The sequence below is a fragment of the Leptonychotes weddellii genome, chromosome X (genome assembly GCF_054177405.1).
Source record: "Leptonychotes weddellii isolate Sample4059 chromosome X, ASM5417740v2, whole genome shotgun sequence".
Lineage (NCBI taxonomy): Eukaryota > Metazoa > Chordata > Mammalia > Carnivora > Phocidae > Leptonychotes > Leptonychotes weddellii.
The window spans coordinates 25,457,225-25,473,716 of NC_138385.1; the positions used below are offsets into that span (position 1 = coordinate 25,457,225).

General features: G+C 52.5%; 3 protein-coding genes across 3 annotated transcripts in view; 1 reads left to right on the plus strand and 2 right to left on the minus strand.

The window, feature by feature from the left end:
* The window catches only part of AKAP14 (A-kinase anchoring protein 14), a 25,066-nt gene extending 19,298 nt beyond the window's left edge, over nucleotides 1-5,768 (minus strand). The window contains exon 1 of the mRNA XM_081809309.1: nucleotides 5,581-5,768. Coding sequence (XP_081665435.1) covers nucleotides 5,581-5,768 — 188 coding nt within the window. The remainder of the gene's footprint in view (nucleotides 1-5,580) is intronic.
* A 4,158-nt stretch (nucleotides 5,769-9,926) lies between these two features.
* Nucleotides 9,927-13,764, minus strand: NDUFA1 (NADH:ubiquinone oxidoreductase subunit A1). The gene is made up of 3 exons (XM_081808320.1): nucleotides 13,549-13,764; nucleotides 12,331-12,420; nucleotides 9,927-10,063 (listed from the first exon to the last, which is right to left on the minus strand). Exons 1-3 carry the CDS (start codon nucleotides 13,648-13,650, stop codon nucleotides 10,043-10,045), a joined length of 213 nt encoding a protein of 70 aa, XP_081664446.1. The 5' UTR covers nucleotides 13,651-13,764; the 3' UTR covers nucleotides 9,927-10,042.
* A 133-nt stretch (nucleotides 13,765-13,897) lies between these two features.
* RNF113A (ring finger protein 113A) lies at nucleotides 13,898-15,049 on the plus strand. Its single transcript, XM_006741540.3, has one exon. The coding sequence runs from the start codon at nucleotides 13,965-13,967 to the stop codon at nucleotides 14,997-14,999; it is 1,035 nt and encodes a 344-aa protein (XP_006741603.1). The 5' UTR covers nucleotides 13,898-13,964; the 3' UTR covers nucleotides 15,000-15,049.
* Nucleotides 15,050-16,492: the final 1,443 nt, after the last annotated feature.

Consider the following 16,492-nt stretch of genomic DNA (forward strand, 5'->3'; position numbering starts at 1 on the left):
GGCGGGGAGCCTGCTTCTCCCTCTCCCACTCCCCCTGCTTGTGTTCCCTTTCTCGCTGTGTCTCTCTCTGTCAAATAAATAGAATCTTAAAAAAAAAAAAAAGAGGGGCACCTGGGTGGCTCAGTTGTTGAGCGTCTGCCTTCGGCTCAGGTCATGCTCCCAGGGTCCTGGGATCGAGCCCCGCATCGGGCTCCCCGCTCCGCGGGAAGCCTGCTTCTCCCTCTCCCACTCCCCCTGCTTGTGTTCCCTCTCTCACTGTGTCTCTCTCTGTCAAATAAATAGAATCTTTAAAAAAAAAAAAAAGAAAGAAAGAGGGGCACCTGGGTGGCTCAGCCTTTAAGCGTCTGCCTTCGGCTCAGGTCATGATTCCAGGGTCCTGGGATCGAGCCCCACCTCGGGCTCCTGGCTCGGCGGGGAACCTGCTTCTCCCTCTCCCTCTGTCTCCCCCCCTGCTCATGCTCTCTCTCTCTCTGTATCTCTGTGTCTCAAATGAATAAATAAATAAAAACAAAACAAAAAACCAGGCAGAAGAGGCAGGGGTCTCATCCGTGGAAGGACCTCCTTAAGACCTTCCCTGGGAGCCCTGTATTCCGGCAGGAGAAGGAAAGGGGAGCGGGGCTCGGCAAGCAGCTCACATTGCGCCCTCGCTCGTCCATGGGCACAAATCCTTCGTAAGCGTCCCTCGGACTGGCCTGTCCTAGTGCTTTGGCTCCCCTTCCTAGAGAGGCCAGATGCGCGGCGCGGGTGGGAAGGGCCGGGGGTGTGGTCAAGCGGGGGGGGGGTGACGACTGCGCGAGGCCTCTTTGCGGCGCCCCCCCTTCACAAACACCCCCCCACCCCCACCCGCACCCCCACCCCGGGCACCTGAGTGAGCGGATCCTTGTTTGGAACAGTATGGGCCTCAGACTCCCGGCCGCCCCGCCCCACGCCGCCAGGCAGAATGTTTACACGTGCTTCCAGGGCAACACCCATTCCCACCAATGGGAAGCAAAGCCCTGAGTGTCCGCCGGCTTCTGTCAGTCAGTTCCAGCAACGGTGTGACCTCCACCCTGTGGTGTTGGTGGCTTCTTCCCAGCCGGGGGGCGGGGGGAAGGGGGGCGCCGCAGGGCTGTGCCAGGAGGAGCACGCATGGCAGGCCACAGGAATCCCTTCTCTGTGCTGGCCACCGTGTGCAGGGCTGTGTGTGTGAGCTCCCCTCCTCCCGGCAGCCGGCCGTGTGCAGGGCTGCGTGTGTGTGAGCTCCCCTCCTCCCGGCAGGGCTGCGTGTGTGTGAGCTCCCCTCCTCCCGGCAGCCTGGAGGCCGGCAGTACTTGGGGTACAGGGGAACCCACTGAGGCACCAAGGGTGTTAAACCCAAGGCCACTGGCCTCACGATGGAACTTCTTACTTCTCCAGGCCCACATTGTGAGGTTCGGACCTCCCTTGTGGCTTGACTGTTTTCAGAGATGTCTTTTGTGAATCAAGGATGAGCTTCCAACATAATGGTTATCAGCCTAGGCCCAGGAACAGTGTACTTCACATTTCTTAGTTTCCTTGTCTACACAGTGGGGATCACAGTGCCTGTGGAATAGGGGTTCGTAGGAGGATCGGATCAGACGATTCGTGTGAAGACTGAGAACAGCATCACAGCTGTCTTTACAATGGTCAGATCATTTTTCTAGTAGTAGTAGTAGTATAAAGTGTTCTAAATGGTGAAATCAAAAGTTGTGGGCCCTGGGGCGCCTGGGTGGTTCAGTCGGTTAAGCGCCTGCCTCGGGCTCAGGGTATAATCCTGGGGCCCTGGGATCGAGCCCTGCGTGGTCGTTGTCAGGCTCCCTGCTCTCCCTCTGCCTCTGCAGCTCCCCCAGCTTGTGCTCTCTCTTTCTCTGTCAAATAAGTAAATAAAATCTTTTTTAAAAAGTTGTTGGCCCTGTGTTAAGACCCAGTTTTATTTTATTAATTTGATTAATCCGTGAAATCCCTCCGTCTCACAACCCCTGCTGTTGACCACCGTGCTTTGTGTACAAAGTGCTTGGCTTCTCATCCTACGACAATCAGTCCCGATCCCAGTGAAGAAAGGAGAGTGATTTGCTAAGCGTCCTCCTGATCCAGGACGAAATGCTGAGCTCGCTGCTGGGAAGGCGCCACCCACGGCCTGCGCACCGAGCCTGCTGGCGCCGTGACGTGGGGGCTGGGGCTGGGGCTGGACGGGAGTAGTGTGGCTTACTCAGCCTCTGACCCCAAAGGGTTTCACAGGCGAGCACTGGGATTCTTAAGGGCCCAGAGGAGAAGGACGTGCAGGCAAGTGACAAGAAACTCCTTGTAGGCAAGATGCGTTCATGGGGGAAGCCAGGCGAGAAGGCGCCTCTTTGAATCAGGAGCTTAAACTCCGCGGCCAGAACTTCACCCCCTCCCATCCCTACCTCCCAACCCCCAGCCCCCAGCCCCCAGCCAAGCCTCTTCCCCAAGCCACAGATTCTGGCCCTGGGCTCTCCCGATTGAGCGCCCTTTGAACACAGGCAGTGCTGAGGACGGGTTCTTCCAAACTGCGCCCTACTCGGATGCTTTTGCTCTCCCCGAAGCAGGGGAGTGCGGCCCGGGGGCGGAGGGGAGAAGAGAGGCGCAGGTGGGAGGGTGGAGGAGGAGCCCAGCGCAGCCCCTCGTTCCCCAGGAAGAAGTAGATGCAGCAGGCCAGGAAGCCCCAAGCTCAAGTCCCCACCTTGCTGCCCCCCCCCCCACCATGAGCCTCTCCTCACACAGGGCGTCCGGCCTCCTCGGAGCCCCCCGGGCCCGCGGTCCCGGCTCGGACACCGGCCTGTGGTCCAGTGATGCGCCTCTGTTCACCTGAGAGCACGGGGAGCCCGGGCGCAAAGACGTGCGGCCACAGCGGGCCCCGGGCCCTTCCAGACCATGCCGAGGGGCCTTCGCCGCCCGCAACGTGCTTTGCGTCCACTTCCACCGAGACCGGCGCGCAGGGCGGGCGGGACGGGCATTTTCACTGCCTCCCAGTCTCTGCGCCCTCCCGCGCTCCTGCCCACCTGGTTTCTCTCCTTACCCCGCCCTCCTCCCTACCCGTGCCTGGCAAGGCGGTCAGCACTCCGCCACGGAGCCCTGGCCACGGGCCGACAGCGTCCGGTCAGGTGAACCAGGCCGCCGGCACGGGGCTTTTACGGCCCCGCGACAGGCACGGGTGGCGGGCACTGTGGGCGAGCGAGGGTGGAGGCAGGACCCGGCCCCCAGCCTCGCTCGGTGCGCTGAGTCTGGTTGGCAAGCTACGGCACGCCCACATGGAAAGAGAACCAGCAAGGCGAGCTGGGTTTGGGCAGCATCTAAGCCAGGAGCGCTGTAGGCCCGCGCTCCCGGTCTACGAGGCCGCCAGACTGTCCCAGGAAGGGGCACGAGGAGGTGGGAGCCCGGGCCTTCCCCAGGCTGCGGCCCAGCCTCCAGCACTAAAGGCCAGGGACCCCGAGCGCTATGCTGGTCCACCCCAGGTGGGCGGGTCCCGAGAGTCGTGCTGTCCCGAAGACCTCTGAGAACGTTCCAGCCGTCCCTGAGCACTCAGGTCCGGCACGAGTGCCTGGTCGAACAGTGCCTCGCTCGGCACCAAAGCACTGGGGCGGAGCTGCTCCTGGGAAGCCACACTTCTGCCAGGGCGGCCCTGCTTCTGGGCCGCAGGCATAAGCAGGGTGGGCCGCTCTTCCAGGCCCCGGGCCCAAACGCCAGGGTTGCTCGCGGAGACCTGAGCCACCCCACCCCCAAGTCGGGTCTCTTACAGGTAAGAGAGGAGAGGGGGCTTCTGGGGGCCACCCTGTTTTCTGGTCTCCAGAAACCAAGGGTATTAGGCCCAGAAGGAAAAATCTCTGTGCAGTGAAAGAGACATTCCGGAGCCACGCGGAGGTGGTACACAGGCAGGGGGCGGGCCAAGTGTACCAAAGAAACTCTAAGATACACGGGAGAGATTTTTGTTTTCTTGGGGCCCTAATGCTCAGTGTTTCCACTGTCTTCCCCTTTTTCTCTTGTCTTTGGAATTACAATTCTTTGGGGTCTTCATTGAAATTGCATGTTTGTTTGTAAACTTTATTACCTGACCACTCTCTGGCCCACAGGTAATAACTGGTTTCTTCACGGTTTCTGGAACTGAGGAACATCTGCCAAGAAACAAGACAACAGAGGACACAAAATGTGTTCCAATGGGGCGCCTGGGTGGCTCAGTCGTTAAGCGTCTGCCTTCGGCTCAGGTCATGGTCCCAGGGTCCTGGGATCGAGCCCCGCATCGGGCTCCCTGCTCCGCGGGAAGCCTGCTTCTCCCTCTGCCTGCCGCTCCCCCTGCTTGTGCTCTCTCTCTCTCTGACACATAAATGATAAAGTCTTTTTAAAAATGTGTTCCAACTAATAAAGCGACAGTTCTGTGGGCTTACACAAGACCTGCTAGGCCATTTTCTCATGTGATGCCCTGAAAAGAACAATTAGGTCGCCAATCCTGAGTCAAGATTTGTGGGAATCCCACAAGCAGTGATTTGGCTCTTCATTGCACAAGAGCCTTCCGGGGTGGCGATGCATATTACAGCAACAGCATCAGACACAGAGGGCACACAAATCCGCCGGAGAAACCCTCAACAGTGAAAGAGTACGCAAACATGGCATTGGATTTATCCTTTACAGGAATTTCCTTGTCCTGTCTTTCATCGACAATGCACCAAAATGTAAAGGCTGTAAGAACATTGTGAACCCCGGCTCAGTATGCTGTAGGGCGTGTTTCAGCTTTGTCTCAAAAGCAAAGGAAGGGGCGCCTGGGTGACTGAGTCGGTGAAGCGTCTGCCTTCACTCAGGTCATGATCCCAGGGTCCTGGGATCGAGCCCCGCATCGGGCTCCCTGCTCAGCGGGGAGTCTGCTTCTCCCTCTGCCCTGCTCATGCTCTCTCCCATTCTCCCTCTCTCTCAAATAAAGAAATAAAATTAAAAAAAAAAAAAAAAAAGGCAAGGGAAGAGCATGCCCTGAAAGAATGCTCCAGTGTATGCAAACCTCAGAGATGCACTCTTTGGGCAGGGGGGGGTGGCTGAGTTAGGGGGGAGGAGAGGAGCGTTACACAAGCACACACACGCACAAGCACACAATGCCAGGCTCTGGGTATCTGAAGTCCGCATGGACATACCTGGAGGAAAAAACTCTGTACCTCTTCCATGTGTCTCGTGTCTCACAGAAGTACAGTAGAATAATTTGTGTTCTCAGGTCACGAAAGTATCAGGGTGAGAGGAAATCTTGAAAAGCAAGTGATGGGGGCGCCTGGGTGGCTCAGTCGTTAAGCATCTGCCTTCGGCTCAGGTCATGATCTCAGGGTCCTGGGATCGAGCCCCATATCGGGCTCCCTGCTCAGCCAGGAGCCTGCTTCTCCCTCTCCCGTTCCCCCTGCTTGTGCTCTCTCTCTCTGTCAAATAAATAAAAAATCTTAAAAAAAGCAAAGCAAAGCAAGTGATGCCCAGCTCTCAGGCCGCACCCCTGCCCTCATCCAGAAGCTTCCTGTTGAGGACGGCCGGCTTCAGTGCCGTACAGGGGAGCGAGTTGAAGCTGCCTGGCCGGGCAGGGCGGGCCCAGGCTCTCACAGTGGCATTAAGCCGAATTCTGCTCTCCGCTCTCGGAAAATGCCTTCAGAGCCACCACTGAGCTGCGTCTTTTCTGTCGTCTTGGATGGCGGTGCTCTGGGAATACCTCCGTTGTGACCATTCATTCTAAGAGGGAACCCCGGGCCGCTGCACTCGGTCAGGCGCTGGGCCTGACGGTCCCCCGACATCGCACTTGGCCAAGTGCCCTTTGGGGCCCGAGGAGCGGACTGGACGGCTACTCAGGGGGTGCTTACGGTGCCAGCAACGATCCCTCCCACATGCACAGGGCTGTAGTTACAAGCCGACTCCCGCACATGCCTTCCTCCGCTACCCAGGGCCGCGTGCAGGGCGCACACTAGCCTCACTGGAGAGACGGGGGACCTGGGGCTCAGAGCAGTGCAGCGACTTGCCTAAGGTCGCACCGCCGACAGGTGGCGGGGCCGCCTGAGGCGCTGGTCCTCCCGGCACTCGTGAGTCCCCGCATCACACATCAGCTCTTCCCGAAACAAACGGTCCTGGGCATCAGAGGACGTTGAGAAGCATTGCGGGCCTCTACCCACTAGGTGGCAGTAGCACCGCATGAAAACCTGCTAAACTTTGCGAGCGTCGCCCTGGCTGGGGGACCCCGCTTGGGTCGGTCCTCCGCAGAGCCGCCGGGCAGGGGTATGCCTGTCGCCGTCGAACTCCCGCTTCCTGCCCTGCGGAGGCTCGCAGCGGCCCCAGGAGGGAGTCCAGCGCCCCGACGGAGATGGACCGGGCCCTTCGGGTTCTGGGCCCCGCCGGCCTCTCCAGTCACGCTTCCCCGCTCCTTCCCGCCTCCCCCCTTGCTCTAGTTCTGCACCCCTGCTCGTAGGGCTCTCCTGCACAGCCCTGCTAGGCTGTGGCCCCAGCCGGGCCGTTTTCTCTGCGTGCGGGGTCCCCCCCTCGGGGGTTGAGCTCCTAAACCCTACCCAACCTTCGCGACTCGGCTTGGTGTGGGCATCACCTGGGAGCTTACCCTAAAGCCTTTTCCCTTCCCGCTCCACCCCTTCCGCCCCCCCCCTCCGCCCGGACTGAAGACTGAGTCAAGCCCCGCCCTCTTGCTCCCCGCACCTTCCGCAAACTTCTGTTCCTAGCAGTCCTCACCCCAAGCCGTCCTTAACTGTTTCACCCCTACTGCGAGCTCCAGAAGGGCAAGGCTGGGTCTTACTCAAATCTGAGGCACAGTGCCTGGCGTGTAGCTTTTTTTTTTTTTTAGATTTATTTGTTTGTTTGTTTGTTTGAGAGAGAGAGAGAGCACAAGCAGCGGGAGAGGGAGAGGGAGAAGCCGGCCTCAGGACCCCGGGATCATGACCTGAGCTGAAGGCGGACGCTTAACCGACGGAGCCACCCAGGCGCCCCCCTCTAACCTTTTTCAAAGTCTCTTCCTATTGACTATTTCACTGGACCCTAGAAATAACGACAGCAGCCTGGTAGATGTCATTCCAAACGAGAACCATTCTTGCAAACAAGTGACATAAACTGTATCACATGTTACCTTTAGGGAAGACAGAACATGTGTTTGTGTTCAGACAAACACAAAGAGCCCCTTCGGGTGGTGTGACAATGGGGAGGTGCCGGGCAGGGGATTAGAGCAAGTCTTTTCACTCAATACCTTATATTGTTAGATGTTTGAGCTATGTGAACACAGTATTTAAAAAATTAAAGGTAGGGGCGCCTGGGTGGCTCAGTCGTTAAGCGTCAGCCTTCGGCTCAGGTCATGATCCCAGGGTCCTGGGATCGAGCCCCACATCGGGCTCCCTGCTCTGCGGGGAGTCTGCTTCTCGCTCTCCCTCTGCCCCTCCACCTGCTTGTTCTCTCTGTCAAATAAATAAATAAAATCTTAAAAAAAAATAAAATAAAAATAAAAAATTAAAGGTAGTGCCGCATGGGGCTCCCTGCTCGGCGGGAAGCATGCTTCTCCCTCTCCCACTCCCCCTGCTTGTGTTCCCTCTCTCGCTGTGTCTCTCTCTGTCAAATAAGTAAATAAAATCTTTAAAAAAAAATAAAAAATTAAAGGTGGTGAATAAAACCAAGTGAATGGCATTGTTCCCCAAGCATCACTTCAATCTTTGTTTCCCCAAAGATATATTTATTGGAGGTGGGGGGCAGTGAGAGAGGGAGAGAGAATCTCCAGCAGACTTCCCACTGAGCGCGGAGCCCGATGCGGGGCTCGTTCCCAAGTCCCTGAGATCAGGACCTGAGCCGCAATCAAGAGTTGGAGGCTCAGCCGACTGGGCCACCCAGGCGCCCCACATCATTTCAATCTTAAGAGCAAGCGACCTATGGATCAGGGGTGGGGGGGAGGGGGGTCCGTGGCCAGACCACCTCTGTCAGAGCTGCTGTAAGAAAACGCTTCTGGCCGATTGCACTTGCAAAAAATCCAGAGAAATGCAGGCTACAAACCACCACTATAATCTTCTAACTGGTGTTTTCATCTGGTTCACTCGCTGCAGCGGAGTATAATAAGGCTGCTAAATTTTATAGCAGGTGCCACAGGAAAGGGAGGTGAAGGGTTCAGACCCCAATTCTGAGCCTGACAACTGATCGCTACCTGTCATGTTGTGGCCCTTCACTAGACAGGCCTGAATCCGTCTAAGGAGATACGCTTAGCGGATGACCCCTGCCTAGAGGCACAGTAGACAGGTGACAGACCTAAGACTCCACAGACTCGGCGGTAGACCAGTCATCCACAGCCCTGTCTGTACGCCTGTCCTCTCCCTTCCCCGAGCTAGTTCTCGTGACCGTCAACCAAGTGAGGCCTGTGCACAGCCAAGTGCAGACCTGAGTTGTGTGAAGTTTGTCATCGTATGACCATGGCTCTCCTTCAGCACTTTCATCACAGCATGGCACGGCAGAGGGTAATGCTCCAAGTGTGACCGCCGCCTCCCTCCTCTCATAGGCCCTGCCCTGCGGCCTGAGTTCAATGGAAAGCACCCAGCGCCGGTGATTAAGGTCATCAGCACATCAAAGGTTAAAAGGGTCAAAGATGGGAGATGAAAAACAATTTAGTTTTCTCACCCACACGGCCTGTGGTCACCTGGGGGGTTGGTCTACACACACCGGGGATTACCATCTCTCAAGGTCACACCTTTTCAGATCTTTGTACTGTTGGGCCACCTTTAGGGGTGAACACGCAACTCTTTATTTCAAGCAGTCAGTATACTCATTTGAGTAAAATAATGATGGCTGGCCCTGCTCTCCATGAACAAAAATCAACACTTCAGGGCATCCTAGGTGTTAGATGCAGCACGCACGCAAGTTGAAGGTGCATAAAAGCATTCCACCTGGGGGCGCCTGGCTGCCTCAGTCGGAGGAGCATGCGACTCTTCACCTCAGGGTCGTGGGTTCGAGCCCCACGTTGGGTGTAGGGATTACTAAAAGGAATAAAAACTTAAAAAAATAAAAGCATTCTACCTGGAATTCTTTTAAAATTATTTTTATTATTTATTTGTCAGACAGATCGAGAGCACAACCAGGGGGAACAGCAGAGGGAGAGGGAGAAGCAGGCTTCCCGCTGCACTGGGAGCCCGATCTGGGACTCGATCCCAGGACCCTGAGATCATGACCTGAGCCGAAGGCAGACGCTTCACCGACTGAGCCACCCAGGCACCCTTCTACCTGGAATTTAACACAACAGCTATCACCCAGAAAGAACTGGGGGGGGGGGGAAGTTCTCCTTTTTCTGTATTCTCCTAGTAATCTCTAAAGGAATGATGTCTCTTTTTTTTTAAGATTTTATTTGAGAGTGAGAGAGAGCGCACAAGCAGAGGGAGAGGCAGACTCCCCGCTGAGCAGGGAGCCCGACGTGGGACTCGATCCCAAGACCCTGGGATCATGACCTGAGCCAGAGGCAGATGCTTCACCGACTGAGCCCCCCAGGCGTCCCGGAATGATGTCTTTTTTAATATATTCCTATCTATTCCAATAGTAACTACAACTACCATGGGTGACACGTCGGGCAGTGGGCACAAGGGCACGTGCTTGCTGTACATTCTATCTATAATTTTAAGCCTCAGTTGCCTCCTAGTTTGTTTTTTTAAGGTGATAAAGCTACATTGGGTAGATTGCTTGAGCTTGTGTAGTACTGTTTTGTTTTTTTTTTTAAGATTTTATTTATTTATTTATTTGAGAGAGAGAGAGAAACAGCATGAGAGGGGAGAGGGTCAGAGGGAGAAGCAGGCTCCCCTGCTGAGCCGGGAGCCCGACGCAGGGCCCGATCCCAGGACCCTGGGACCATGACCTGAGCCGAAGGCAGATGCTTCACCGACTGAGCCACCCAGGCGCCCTTGTGTAGTACTGTTATAAAAAAAAGGCAAAGAAAGCCCTTGATTTTACTTTTTTGTTGTTTTTATTATGCACTACATTAATACACTGCATAACCTTCTAGAAGGGGTAGATGAGTATGACTGAGTTATTTTTCATCAATCAGGAAAATGCTTCCTTAATCGATATTCTCCAAACCCTGAAAAACAGAACAAAAAGGCAAGTGTGAGAATTCCGTTGCGGCCACAAACGTACAAATGCGGCGTCCTTCGGAGGTACCGTGCGGCGAGCTGCAGAGCACCGCGGCGACGAGAGCTGACGGAACGGCGCACAGAGAGGTTGTGCTCGGGCGCTACTGCCGTCTGTTAAGTGCGCGACCGCGTACGTCTACAGAACCACCTGCACACCTGAATTTCAAAATGCCTTAGTGCTAAAAAATGCAAACCATCATCTGAGCTCTCCGTGAGTCGTAAGCACTGATCGCAGATCACCGGAACAAATAGCAAGCAGCAGCTTGAAATAGCTTGAGAATTACCAAAACGTGACACAGACACAAAGTGAGCAAATGCCGGTGGGAAAATGGCGCCCACAGACTTGCTCCATGCAGGGCTGCCCCAGAGCTTCCATGTGCAGAAAACCCACCACCTGTACACGCCAGGAGGAATGCCGGTACTCCTAATTCCGGCGTCAGGGGCATGCTCTGTCACTCAAGAAAGTACCTGCACATCCCACCTTTCTCTCACTGCACCAATAAATTGAACTGAATTTTATAATCACTAAAGTACGAAGAATAACCTATAACGATTTCTAGTTTTCATTTTCTGACAGAAGCAAACATCACTTTATATGAAAAGTGCCCCCCCCATCAGAACGAAAACCAGTTACCATGTGGATCCTTCAGAGAGTAAGGACAGTAAGGTAAAACCGTTAAAAAAAAAAAATAACAGCCAACATGAGGAAGATACCCTTAACCTCATTCTACTTTTTTTACAGATGAACAAATGGAGACTCAGCTTAAAAGTCTCTTGCTTAAGTCAGTAAGGAAGTGCAGAGCCAGAATTCAAGGTCAGGGACCCCCAACTCCAGAACTGTTGCCCTGTAAGCCTGACACTGTTTATTCAGAAGACCCACTCTTTCTTACTTAGTTCATGACCAAAGACTTCAGAAACTAGAGAGTAAAAGATTAATCAGTGATGACATTTCTTCCACGTGTTAAAATAACATAGTCCAGGTATTTTGTTTACTTTTGCGGGCAGAACCACCTTGAGAAAAAATGAAAATTGCTTAGTCCTAGGAGCCACCCTGTAGAAATTCTAATTAGGAATCTTCATTTTACTTCATATGCCAGCTGACTCTGATGGTTATTCTTGGACCACACTTTGAGAAATACTGCTTTAGTTGAGTTGATCTCATCATCATGTTCATTAGATCCTCAAAAAGCACTATATTGACAGGCAGATCACCTAGGTTGAGTCCTTACAGTGTTATTTAACCACTCTGACCCTGTTTTCTCATCTATAAAATGAAATTAATATTAACCTAGGTTCACTGTGAAGAATAAACGAGCAAGGAGAAAATGTTAAAAAGTAACTACATTTTTTTAGAAGAATAATGGAGATGAACTCCTACAAGATCTAAAAACATCCTAACAGGTTTAATCATATGAAAATGCTACTGCTTGGCTATATCCGACCTACAAAGACAGCAATTCCACAGGATTCAATCAAATATGTAAAATTATAGTAATTCTTTACATACGGTATTGGGTGCAGGAACTGGCAAACTCATGGAGTATAAAAGAGTGTATTCGTGAAACAGGACCACGTGTATACGGAAATTTAGTTTACTAGAATGGTATTTCAAATAAAAAATGAACTGTTCTATAAATGGATAATTGTGACAACTGGCTATCTCTTGGAAAAAAGTGAAATTAAATCCTGTGATTTCACATTATACCCCCAAATGACCTGGAGATGTGTCAAAGCACTAAATGTAAAAAAAAAAAAAAGAAAAGAAAGAAACAATATTTGGAGAAATTTTAAAAATATATTTATAATCTTGGGTAGGAAAGTTATTTGTAAGCAAGACATAAAACCCCAAATCCTGACTGACAAAATATGATAAACTAAACACCAAAAGTGAAAACTATCTGATGAAAGACATCATAAAGTGAACAAGACAGACTGGTGAAAAAGATCTGCCACATATAAAACAGACAAATGATTAATAACCATAATATATAAAGAACCCCCATTAAAAAAAAAAACAAAAACAGAACAAGCAAAGCACATAGGCAGACAATCCACAGAATAAAAAATACAAACGATCATTAAATTTCTGAAAGGCTGCTCAACCTCACCAGTAGACAAGACAATGCAAATTAATTAGCACCGTTAAGACATCTGACAAAACATTGCCAGAACCCATCTCAACCCTGACAGATGTCTAGCAGCAAAGCCATCTTACCTTTGACACATAGTAACGATTAACTCCAGAGACCCGCCTATCTCTTTGCATCAAACTCCACTGATACGGATAATAGGCAACCCTTTTTTCCTACAATTAAAAGAAATCATTATTGCACAATGTTTAAGAAAATGAGTGACCCAATAGAGGGCTACCAGAACTCATAAGTGACATTCTAGAAAAATGGAATCATCGCCGAAACAAAAACCAAATTAAGACCAGATCCTAAATCAAATCGGACCATTAAACTTCAAAATTAAGATGGTAACCAAGAGTTCTTACACTTTCTATTTTAACCAGCATGTTTTGTTTTTGTTTTTTTTCTTTCCTCCTTCCCTCCCACCTCCCCCACGCCCCCCTTAAAGACAGGACTACTTGTTTCCTTTTGGGGTCTTAAAGAGAAGAAACAATAGCAGTAGATCACACGTGAAGAACAATCAAAACCAGAAGGCAAATACATTATACCCTGTACCCTAGAGACAACGTGAAGGGCTAGGAGAAGAGGAAAATTACAATCCTGATGTGAAAAGCAGGATCTTGCGGTAAATTCCTAAAGGCTTGGGGAAAAAAGTGGGGGATAAAAAATGTCAAAGTAGGGCGCCTGGGTGGCTCAGTTGGTTAAGCGACTGCCCTCGGCTCAGGTCATGATCCTGGAGTCCCGGGATCGAGTCCCGCATCGGGCTCCCTGCTCGGCAGGGAGTCTGCTTCTCCCTCTGACCCTCCCCCCTCTCGTGCTCTCTATCTCATTCTCTCTCTCAAATAAATAAATAAAATCTTAAAAGAAAAAATCTAAAAAAAAAAAAATGTCAAAGTAAAAACCTAGTTAAAGGTAAGGAGGTGAAAAACCGAGAAGGTACCAAGATGCGGACGCGAGAAATTACAATCAAAAGCTCAGCGATCCGAGGGAGTGGAGGCAAGACTAAAGCGACGCCCAGGAGTCTGGGCCCACCTTCTGATCTACCTTGTCAGCCCCCGAACCTACTCCGCCCTCCTGCCCACTCTTCACCCACCAACTAGCCGCTTCTTGCTAGAGCAGAATGTGGTTTCCGTCGGGTTTCGTTCCGCAAGCCTCTGCTTTTACGCAACACGAAGAAAGGAGGGGGGCGACCCCGGTGTCCCCCGGGTGGGAGAGCGGCTCCGGACCCCAGCGGCCTCCCACCGCCCGCTCTGTAACGCCAGTCCGCCGGGTCAGCCGTCGCGCCGGAGAGGCCGCCTCACCTTGCCGCCGTTACTGAACCTGTGGATGTGCGCCGTCGCTATGCCGGGGATGACCAAGCACACGGCCATGACGCCGATCCCGGGCAGGATCTCGAACCACATCGCAGCGCCGCTGCCGGAGCCAAACCCCTGCCAGCCCGGCCCGGTAAAGGTGACCCGGCCTCGGCCCCCTTCCCAGTAGGCTCCGCGGCAGCCTGCCCGCGGGGCGGGGCCCCGCACGCCTCGGGAGGAAGCGACGGGGGCCGGCGGGGCTCAGGAGCGGCGCGCGCTCGCACTCTCGCACGCTCGCGCTCCCGCCGGCCGCTTCGCGCAGCCCATTTCGCCGCGACCGGCGAGCGCGCGCGCGACGTGCGGTGACGTGAAGAGGCCCCGCGCGGCCGAGCGCGCCGCAGCCTTCCGGAGCTCGGGACTCCAAAATGGCAGAGCAACTGTCTCCGGGCAAGGCGGCAGAGCAGGTGTGCACCTTCCTCTTCAAGAAGCCCGGGGGGCGGAAAGGGGCTGCAGGCCGCAGAAAGCGCCCGGTCTGCGACCAGGAGCCCGGAGACAGCAACAGCAGCAGCGACGAAGGCAGCACTGTGGTTCGGCGGGAGAAGAAGCGGGCCATCCACAATCCGATGATACAGAAGACTCGTAGCAGTGGTAAACAGAAGGCGGCTTACGGCGACCTGAGCAGCGAGGAGGAGGAGGAGAACGAGCCCGAGAGTCTTGGCGTGGTGTACAAGTCCACCCGCTCCGCAAAACCCGTGGGACCAGAGGATATGGGGGCGACTGCCGTCTACGAGCTAGACACAGAGAAGGAGCGTGACGCACAAGCCATCTTTGAGCGCAGCCAGAAGATCCAGGAGGAGCTGAGGGGCAAGGAAGATGACAAGATCTACCGGGGAATCAATAATTATCAGAAATACATGAAGCCCAAGGATACGTCTATGGGCAATGCTTCCTCCGGGATGGTGAGGAAGGGCCCCATCCGAGCTCCCGAGCATCTACGTGCCACCGTGCGCTGGGATTACCAGCCCGACATTTGTAAGGACTACAAGGAGACTGGCTTTTGCGGCTTCGGAGACAGCTGCAAGTTCCTCCATGACCGTTCAGATTACAAGCATGGGTGGCAGATCGAACGTGAGCTTGATGAGGGTCGCTATGGTGTCTATGAGGACGAAAACTATGAAGTGGGAAGCGATGATGAGGAAATACCATTCAAGTGTTTCATCTGTCGCCAGACCTTCCAGAATCCAGTTGTCACCAAGTGCAGGCATTATTTCTGCGAGAGCTGTGCACTGCAGCATTTCCGCACCACCCCTCGCTGCTATGTCTGCGACCAGCAGACCAATGGCGTCTTCAATCCAGCGAAAGAATTGATTGCTAAATTGGAGAAGCATCGAGCTGCAGAAGAGGGTGGTGCTTCCGATTTCCCAGAAGACCCCGATGAGGGTCCAATCCCCATCACTTAGTTTTCCTATTATTCTCACACCTCAAAATAAATCCTTTTGTTGTTTGGAAATCTTAATTCGTCGTGTCCTTCCTTTCTAGGGAAAGTGAAAGGAAAAGGCGGGTGGTGAAATAGGGTCCTGGATGGATGGCTTGTAAAAGCCTCGAGGTAGGTACAGTCTGGATTTTTACCTGTTATATATGCTGCCTGGGTGTAACGTAACTTTTCAGAACCCCTTGGCATAAATTCCGAGGATGGGAGAAGTTTGAGAAAAGAGCTAGAATTTGCTTGAAGTAAAGCTGTAATGAAAGCAAGAACTGAACCTATTATATCACGTTTCTGTATCACTTAATAGTTTACAAAGTTACCTCCATGCATGAGCTCTATTGGAAGCCTGTGTACTACTTCAAAATCTGCCAAGCTGTGTGTTTGGGGGGTGGGGTGTGAGTGGGAGAATTGGGTGGGGGAGCTGGTAGCTAGCCCCAGAGTGCATGTATGGGAAATGGTCCTTGCTCTCTTTAAAGCACCATAGGAGGGCGCCTGGGTGGCTCAGTCCGTTAAGCGTCTGCCTTTGGCTCAGGTCATGATCTCAGGGTCCTGGGATCCAGTCCTAGGGTTGGCTCCCTGCTCCTCAGGGAGTCTGCTTCTCCCTCTGCCCCTCCCCCCACTCATTCTCTCAATCTTGCTCGCTCTCAAATAAATCTTTAAAAAAAATAAAGCACCATAGGTAACCCCCTTTCCACGAATGATTGAAATGGCTTGTGCTGTGCTGTCCAGCATGACAGCCACCAGCTTCATGTGGCAGTTGAGTACCCGAAATATGGCTGGTAGCCACTATATTGGACAATGCAGTTCTAGACTGAACTTGTAAGCCAAGTTCAGAGGACGAAAACCTAACATTTTATAATCCGCTGTCTGAAACTGTGTTCTCACAGACTGTAGAAGAGCTGATCATGTTAATCTATGTACCTGTCTTCCCAACTAGTTTGGAAAGTCCTCAGTGACTAACCCAGTGCTTGGCATATAATAAACAATAAATAAACCCAGAGATGTTTGGAAAGGGATATTGGGGTCAAAGCCTTGAATCCAGGCTGAGGAGCTTTGACTATATTCTGTAGGTAATGAGATAACAGGTATGGGGAGGGGAACACAATCAGACTTTCTCTCCTTTTTTTTTAATGTTACTGTGGTTGCAGGCTATTGGATAGATTACAGGAAGATGGAAGACGAGAGGCAGAGAGGCCAGTTAGACCAAATGATGAATAAATTTTCACTGATCTACTTAGTATTTGTGCCGATCCCAGAAAACAGATGCAATAGTAAGTTATGGGTTAGAGTTTTTTAATTCACACTCATTAATCCATTCAAATATATTCTTTGAGCACCTACTCTGTGTCAGGCACTGTGCTTGGCTTAGGGGATATTAGCAAACAAGAAAGACCCAGCCCCTGTCTTGATGGAGCTAGACATCAAACAGTGACAGATGTGGGGTGCCTGGGGGGCTCAGTTGGTTAA